Source organism: Portunus trituberculatus, chromosome 10 (assembly GCF_017591435.1).
Source record: "Portunus trituberculatus isolate SZX2019 chromosome 10, ASM1759143v1, whole genome shotgun sequence".
In the NCBI taxonomy this organism is placed as follows: domain Eukaryota; kingdom Metazoa; phylum Arthropoda; class Malacostraca; order Decapoda; family Portunidae; genus Portunus; species Portunus trituberculatus.
This window is the reverse complement of record NC_059264.1, coordinates 7,304,632-7,314,082: the sequence shown is the minus strand read 5'-3', so window position 1 is coordinate 7,314,082 and position 9,451 is coordinate 7,304,632. Positions and strand designations below refer to the sequence as shown.

Below are 9,451 nucleotides of genomic sequence, written 5' to 3'. Positions count from 1 at the left end.
AAGATCTGGAAATGGAGCAAAAAATGGGAGATGGAATTCAATGTGGACAAAAGCCATGTCATGGAAATGGGAAAAAGTGAAAGACGACCAGTGGGAATCTATAAGATGGGAGATGGAGTAGAACTAGAAAAAGTAAAAAAGGAAAAGGACTTGGGAGTGACAATGGAAGAAAATAATCAACTGGTTAGCCATATTGATAGAATTTTCAGAGAGACGTATAATTTGCTAAGGAATATTGGAGTAGCATTTCACTATATGGACAAGGAAATGATGAAGAAATTGATAAGTACTAAAATAAGACCTAGATTGGAATATGCAGGAGTTGTGTGGACTCCCATAAAAGAAACACATAAGAAAATTAGAGACTACAAAAATGGCTACAAGAATGGTTCCAGAATTTAAAGGGATGGCATATGAGGAGAGACTAAAGGCAATGGATCTACCAACCTTGGAGCAGAGAAGAGAGAGGGATCTGATACAAGTTTATAAATTGATTAACGGAATGGATGAAGTGGATAATGAGAAACTGATCCTGAGAGAAGAATATGACTTTAGAAGCACAAGATCGCATAGTAAGAAACTAAGGAAGGGACGATGTCTGAGAGATGTTAAAAAATTTAGTTTCCCGCAAAGATGTGTTGAGACTTGGAACAGTTTGAGTGAGGAAGTGGTATCAGCAAAGAGTGTACATAGTTTTAAAGAAAAATTGGATAAGTGTAGATATGGAGACGGGACCACACGAGCATAAAGCCCAGGCCCTGTAAAACTACAACTAGGTAAATACAACTAGGTAAATACACACACACACACACACGACCTGGATTAACCCAACGATTAGTAACTTCTCTACCAGACCGCCTTCAAAGCGTTATTATTCACCAGGGAGGCTGGACTGAATATTGAATATAACATTTTTTTATCAAATAATTTCTTTCATTCATGCCTTTCACTATCATTATTATTATTATTATTAGTAGTAGTAGTAGTAGTCATAAAAGTAGTAGAAATAGTAAGTAAAAGTAAGAGTAGTAGTAGTAGAAGTAGCAGTAGTCAGTAACAGTAGTAGTAGTAGTAGTAGTAGTGGTAGTAGTAATAGAAGTAGTAGAAATAGTGGTAAAAGTAGTGGTAAAAGTAGTAGTAGTAGTAGTAGAAGTAGCAGTAGCAGCAGCAGCAGCAGCAGTAGCAGTAGTAGTAGTACAGGAAGTAGTTTCAGTAAACTTATTGTTCTGCCTAATGTAATTTATATAGAAAATAAAAGTTTCAAGAACAAATAAGAAGAACAGAAATGCAAATAAGATGAAGAGAGAGAGAGAGAGAGAGAGAGAGAGAGAGAGAGAGAGAGAGAGAGAGAGAGAGAGAGAGAGAGAGAGAGAGAGAGAGAGAGAGAGAGAGAGAGAGAGAGAGAGAGAGAGAGAGAGAGAGAGAGAGAGAGAAATTACCACACTAATTATTGATGAAAAATATAATAATAAAACAATTGTAATAATCATAATTATAATAATAATAATGTCATAAAGCACTAAAATTATAGTAGTAGTAGTAGTAGTAGTTGTAGTAGCAAAAATAATAACTGAAAATCATATAACAATATTCATAATAACAGTGATAATTATGTGTGTGTGTGTGAGAGAGAGAGAGAGAGAGAGAGAGAGAGATTTAATCTATTGAGGTGACGATCTGATAAGCTTCTTCCTTAGATCAAGAGGCGGAAGACTCAAATTCATAAAAAGTGTGAAATATTTTGTTAATCCTTCCTGCTTCCATCACTACCACTGCTACCACCACCACCACCACCGACTTGAAGTCTTTGACATTTGTAAACTCTACAACTCTACTATACAATATCAATATATGAATATCATATTGATTTCAATAGTAAAATTTCAATGCTGAAAAGGAAATATTAAATCTCTCTCTCTCTCTCTCTCTCTCTCTCTCTCTCTCTCTCTCTCTCTCTCTCTCTCTCTCTCTCTCTCTCTCTCTCTCTCTCTCTCTCTATATATATATATATATATATATATATATATATATATATATATATGAAGAATGAGGGTGGAGGAGGAGGAGGATGAGGGTGGTGGTGGTAGTGGAGTAGGAGGAGGAGGAGGAGGAGGAAGAGGAAGATCAGAGAGATTGCTATGCTACATTTGCTACGTGAATTGAGAAAATGAAATAAAAACAAAGATCAGACACACACACACACACACACACACACACACACACACACACACACAGAGAGATGTTAAAAAATTTAGTTTCCCGCAAAGATGTGTTGAGACTTGGAACAGTTTGAGTGAGGAAGTGGTATCAGCAAAGAGTGTACATAGTTTTAAAGAAAAATTGGATAAGTGTAGATATGGAGACGGGACCACACGAGCATAAAGCCCAGGCCCTGTAAAACTACAACTAGGTAAATACAATGGGGTGGTGACATTCTGAGGTCACGGGGAGGGACAGGGCATGGACCAGGAGGGGAGGGTCAAGTGGGTGGAGCCTTAAGGCTTAGTTTTTGAGGGAGTTTAACCAATCCAAGGGAACCAGAAGCCTTCACCTGGTGTGGATTTGCCAGATATCGCTACTGGAAAATATATGGGCTAAGACTGGCAAGGAGTTTACTGGCCGCAACTGTACAGTTTTAAAGAAAAATTGGATAAGTGTAGATATGGAGATGGGGCCACATGAGCATAAAGCCCAGGCCCTGTAAAACTACAACTAGGTAAATATTGCGGTGGCCTGGGCGAGTAGTGTAGACTCATTTTTCATGAAATCAGCGTTATCCTCGCTGCTCTGGTGGCTCTCAGCGTTGCTGTCATCATCATCCTGGCCATATCCAGGTACTGCACATCCATCGCAGCTGTTTCCTCGCTCGCCTGGCAAGGAACACCGCCCTACTGCCCGCTCCTCTCACACTGAGCATCACCTCCGAGGATCAAAGGAACTTCCTGGCCACGTACCTTTAACTTCCCTTCTTGGAAGTCCAAACTTGCTCCCACACGCATGAGGAAATCAATCCCCAGCAGGCAAGGGTCTTCCAAAGGCAGAGACGAAGACTGGCAATCTTTCCATGTTTCCCACGTCGATGTTCACTATAACGGGCCCCCACATAGTGGCACTGACTTGTGACGCTACACAGCTGTTGTGTAGCTTTGCCACGCTGCGCACATCCAGAGTCCTCTCTCATGATTGTCTTCTCGGATCTTATCTGTCTTCCTCCCCATCCTCCTCTCCTCCATTCCATCATGCCATCAACGTCCAGTCTCTCAAGTAAATAACCTTTTCTTTTTTATTCATTTTATTATCATTTTGATAGCATTTAGGTAAGTAAAACAATTTAGGCTTTTTATAATTATTTTGTTCATGTCATGCATACATTAAAGGTCTATTTTGAATGGGTTTTATGGACAAAAGTATGATTTTTTTTGGTCTGGAATGGATTAATGGTATTTCAACACATTCTTATGGGAAAAATTTATTCAGGGGACGAACAAATCGGATGACGAACAGGATTTAGGAACGAATTATGGTTGTGAGCTGAGGTTTTACTGTATGTTGATGAGGAAGTAAGCGAATACTTCACTATTTAAGAAAGTGTTGACTATTGAACGTAAACTAGATAAATGGATAAAGGAGGGTATGGGAAGGAAAGAGAATGAAGAACAGGAAAAAGAGTTTCAAAAACTGAGAGAAAGGATAAAAAAAAAAGTGGAAGAAAACGAAGCTAGGCTAAGAGCGGAAAATGAAGAACTGAAAAAGGAAATAGCTAACTACAAGAAGCAGATGGAAGGAGGACTCTGTAAAGCTGAGAAAGAAAAAGAGAAGCTGAAAGATCTAGTAAACAAAGAAGAGGTGAAACCCCCGTTTTCTGTTGGCCCACAGGGAGGATATTTCTTCATTTTTCACACTTTGACGGCCTGCCACATCTGAACCAGAACACTTAGAGAGTTGCAGATTTCAAGTTGAGATGCAGAAAAATATCATCTACAATCCCATAAGAAAAAAATAAAATCTTGGTGAAAGTTGAAAAATACCCAGAAATGGTTGGCCAGGGGGGTAAGGAAGGTAAAAAAAAAATATATCATACGTAAGGGGTTAAAGGACTTTAAAGACCTCTCCTGTTTTTTTTTTTTTTTTTTTTCCTCCATTCAGAAGCCTATAACTTTCTTAGTTTTCAACCAAATCGAGCAATCTTTGTTTTCCTGTAGAGAAGAAAGTTTTTAGTGGTCAGCCTCTTCTGGATGGAGACGGTGGTGTCAGTTTTGGAGTCCATGGGCTCCGACACAATATCTCCTTGCGCTGTTACCTGGATTAGCTGGTCACAGCCTACTCTCCAGTGGTGTATGGGCACCATCCGGGCTGTTTTGCAGCTGTGTGCTCAGTTGGGTATTCAGATCAATCTGCCCAAATCGGACCTGGTACCCAGAGTACCTGGGCGTGGTGCTATATTCAGTGAGGCCTCTGGTTTTTCCATCGCCAGAAGTCAGTTGGTTTTTGTCGGTGGTGCAGAGTTTTCTAGAGGACAGAGCCCAAAGGTTTACACGGCGCCCAGACAGTCCTCCAGCGACACACACAAGGGAAGGGAGAACCTAAGGAGAGGGGAGAAGAGGCGGGAAGAGGGAGGGTCGACCAGACCCTCTGTGAATCTCATGGGGATGGGGGTGGACTGCTAGTACACAGTGCAGGCCAGCGTTGCAATAGTCAGTCCTGACCTACAGAAAACGCTCTTTCCAATGGTGCTAACACCAGCTTGCTATATGTAGGCTGATCAGCATTACAATTTCAAATATCATCCGCTGATATGTAGGCTGGTTGCACATAAGGGGCTAAATGTGATGATACTTATGGTGACACTTAAGTAGTAAAGGACTGACAATAGTGATGAATTATTTACTTTCATTGTTTTAATCTTCTTTCCTTCTACATTCTGCAGGAAATGGAGGGATGAGCAGCACTCACACTGAAGACCTGGGATTAGGGAATGCTGAAGCTGGTCCTGGAGGGGCACTGGTGGGAGGAGACAGTAACACCATTCCCAGTAACCATGATGCAAACTCTGGATTTCCTCTTGAGCTCATTTCCCAAACCTACCAGCTGGACCTGCAGAGACCTCAAGCTGCTTCAACCTACTTAGCTTAGGCTGATGAGTTTCCTTTGTGTAATTTAATGTACCAGTGCAAAGATTTACGTGTATATATGTATGTATGTATATATATATATATATATATATATATATATATATATATATATATATATATATATATATATATATATATATATATATATATATATATATATGTGTGTGTGTGTGTGTGTATGTATATATATATATATATATATATATATATATATATATATATATATATATATATATATATATATATATAATAATCGCCCACGTATCCGGATCGCCACTATGCTGAATTCACTACTATCCAGAGCTGCCCCCAAGCTCATTCAAACCTACCGCATGAGCAATCCCTCAATCCCGCTAGGCAGCACAGCACTTAGGTGGCACCACAATAACACTTTTTCTGTCGTCTTCAATGATTTTCGTTGTTTTTTTTTTACTGTTCTGTCAATTCTTTCCATCATCTTGAGCCAGACGGACCACTCTGTTTTCCTCTAGCATCAATTTTTAGCCAAATTAAGATCTATGATTTCTAACCAAAACTTTTATAATAAAATTTCATTTCTTGTTAATTGGAATGCTATAATCTCAACTTAATAGCATCTTCATAAGTAGATGTAAATCTGTTTGTGTGTTTCACTGTTTGATCTGCTGCAGTCTCTGACGAGACAGCCAGACGTTACCCTACGGAACGAGCTCAGAGCTCATTATTTCCGATCTTCGGATAGGCCTGAGACCAGGCACACACCACACACCGGGACAACAAGGTCACAACTCCTCGATTTACATCCCGTACCTACTCACTGCTAGGTGAACAGGGGCTACACGTGAAAGGAGACACACCCAAATATCTCCACCGGCCGGGGAATCGAACCCGGTCCTCTGGCTTGTGAAGCCAGCGCTCTAACCACTGAGCTACCGGGTGTGTGTGTGTGTGTGTGTGTGTGTGTGTGTGTGTATATATATATATATATATATATATATATATATATATATATATATATATATATATATATATATATATATATATATATATATATATATATATATATATATATATATATATATATATATATATATATATATATATATATATATATATATTCAACCTAGTAGCAGTTTTTTTTTTTTTTATTCCATGTAGGCTTTTCACTGGAATTTATGGGCTAAAGGGGGTATTTGTTTACATTTCTCTGTGAGACACCCTAAGGCAGAACTTCCAAGTATCATATGGCCAAGATGAGCTGCTCTCATTTATGAGTTTATTTTTTGATAATTAAATAACCTTTCTGTCAGGAAGCCATATTTAAATGTCTTGTGTGATTGTGTCATAGCCTGACTCATGCCCTACACAGTAGGGCCAGGAGTCAAGTAGGGAAGTGTGTCATTTAGCTCTCTAATTTTTGCCTGACAGGTATAAGTTGATGAGAATTAGAATGAGAAACATCAAGAAGAGAAGACAACTAGAAACAAACAAACAAATTGTATGGTTGGGAGACAGCTGGACTTTCAATTCTGGCCTCCCCTCTCCCCTCCATCATGCGTGTTATCTTCCCCTCCAAGACCTACCTCACCCATGCCTTACTGTCAGGCTTCTCCACTATCTTCTCTATATCATAAGACTTATGATCTTTTCACTTTTTTTTTCTTACTGCCTTCATCATCACAACTTTACATGACATAGCTCTCACAATAACTTTATTACAAAAAAATTATGTTGAGACAAACAATAAATACTTCACTATCATTATCTCACTTCAACACACTAATAATGACTCAGGTAGTGTCCAGTTTAGCAGCGAAACAGCAGATTGCCATAACGCTGCTGATGGCACCTTCCCAACCCTCACATTCTAAAGAAGCAGGTATTTAATACGTTATCATTCGATCATTCTCCAGGAAGTCATTATTGTATACACAATCATTTAATGTGCTTTCATTCATTGTTTTCTTACCCATTTGGGTTATGTACATGTTTTTTTCTCAATTTATAAGGGGTTGGGAGAGGAAATTCCACGTATCCGGATATTTCGCGTATCCGCCAGGGCCTTGGCTACTATAATCCGGATACGCGAGCGATTACTGTATATATATATACAGGCAATCCTCCCTTAACGAAGGGGTTACGTTCCTAAAAAACACTTCGTTAAGCGAAACTTCGTTAAGCAAACCGATTATAACAAGTTTAACCCGACTTGAACTTCCATTGAGCGTAAACAAAGCGAGAGTGCATCATAATACAGTGAAAGGTTTAATGAAAGTAAAAATTATGAAGTTAAACATTTAGGCAGTTTAATTTAAGTCATTATAATGTACACTAATGTATATATGTAAGGCAACCCCCGCTTAACCCTTAACTTCCGGGGATTAAAATATTTTTTCCTGTCTAATGACGGGGAAAAATGGTACACCTAAAAATTGTCAGAACACAGTTTGAATACTGATAATTATTTTCTCTGTGTTATTCTGAATACAATGATGTACTTTCCAGCTCGATATGACGTCTGAGAGTTTAGTTATTGCCTTATCAAAGTTTCCTCCTCCGAACGCGGTGTGACCAGTCAAGAGGAAACAGCCGAGAGCGACGCCTCTCTCTCTCTCTCTCTCTCTCTCTCTCTCTCTCTCTCTCTCTCTCTGTGTGTGTGTGTGTGAGAGAGAGAGAGAGAGAGAGAGAGAGAGAGAGGAGGAAGGAAGGACATATTATCACTGATTTCTGAGACACGTGTGTGTGTGTGTGTGTGTGTGTGTGTGTGTGTGTGTGTGTGTGTGTGTGTGTGTGTGTGTGTATATATCACTGATTTCTGAGACACGTGTGTGTGTGTGTGTGTGTGTGTGTGTGTGTGTGTGTGTGTGTGTGTGTGTGTGTGTGTGTGTAAGCATTACTCTCTCTCTCTCTCTCTCTCTCTCTCTCTCTCTCTCTCTCTCTCTCTCTCTCTCTCTCTCTCTCTCACACACACACACAGAGAGAGAGAGAGAGAGAGAGAGAGCGAGCGCGGCGTCGCTCTACATCCGTGTCCTCACTACTAGTCTCTTCACTTTCCCCAGTTTCTTCTTCTATATATTCACTGTCACTTTCTTCTAGCTCAGAACCACTGCTAAGTAAAAGGGTTCTGCCTTGCTCCATGGTGATTTACAATCTGACCCGATCCTTCGCTGTTATCACTGACCTTTCTACCCAGCGCGTCACCGGAGTTGCCAAGTGTCGCCCATAAAACGGGAAAACAGTTCAGTTACCTCTAAAATTAGGAGCTCTTGTGGAAACACTTGTGTGGTAAAAGATGCCAGATACTTCTACTCACCATCCGCCTCAAGAGAGCGCGAGACTTAAAATTACGCCGGGAAAAATCTTGATTACTGGGACGAATCCCGTCACTTCGGACGTTCTGACGCAAACGTTTATATACGACCGCCGGAAGTTAAGGGTTAACGAAGGTTCACACAACAAAATTTTGCTACAACGAAGGTTTCATTTTACTACCATCTGCTCGTTTAACGAACACCAAACTTGCTTTAACGAAGTTTTATCCAGGTAATTTTTTCCAAGTTTGAAAGCCCCGCTGTATCACGCAAGCTGACAGGCTTTTGAATACACCAGGAGCTGCCCATACTAAGGCCTGCCTCAGGAGAAATCCTGGGACAGCTGTGGAATCAAGATTAAGATCAAGATCAAGCCTCGTGGACAACACCCGCACCAACAACACCAACATCTTCCCTCGCTCAACTTACCACCAAAACGCCCTGCAATGTGGCCTAGTGTTCCTGAGAAGACCAGAAAGTCTCTTACTCTCGAAGTGAAGCTGGATATTATTCACAGACACAATAGAGGCAAGAAAACTTTAGCAATGCTCGCCACCATCTTGACTCCATATACTGTCTCTACTATTTTCAAGTCAGCAGACTCTATTAAGAAGGCTGGTGAGACTGTATCTTCCTTGCAAGCTTAAAGAACCACCTGAACTCGTGACTCTACAATGGATAAAATGGAAATGTGGTACATAAGTTTTGTATGTGATACAATGATACGCCCTTTGTTTACATTCCACAGATTGCCGGTTAGTGTCTTTCCCGTTTCACTCTCCCTTACTTCATAAATTTAAGATCATCAACATTATAAAGTTACGTACATACAAACATTAGTGTACATTATAATCACTTAAATTAAACTGCCTAAATGTTTAACTTCACCATTTTTACTTTCATTAAACCTTTCACTATACTATGATGCACTCTCGCTTTGTTTACTTTCAATGAAAGTTTAAGTCAGGGGTCAACCTCGTTATAATCGGTTCGCTTAATGAAGTTTTGCTTAACGAAGTTTAATTTTTA

The 9,451-nt window shown here is 39.8% G+C and overlaps 1 protein-coding gene across 1 annotated transcript in view; it reads left to right on the top strand.

Moving 5' to 3' along the window:
- The window catches only part of LOC123501902 (zinc finger protein 646-like), a 92,252-nt gene extending 87,072 nt beyond the window's left edge, over positions 1-5,180 (top strand). Inside the window, exon 4 of the mRNA XM_045250970.1 lies at positions 4,928-5,180. Coding sequence (XP_045106905.1) covers positions 4,928-5,133 — 206 coding nt within the window. The 3' untranslated portion in view covers positions 5,134-5,180. The remainder of the gene's footprint in view (positions 1-4,927) is intronic.
- Positions 5,181-9,451: the final 4,271 nt, after the last annotated feature.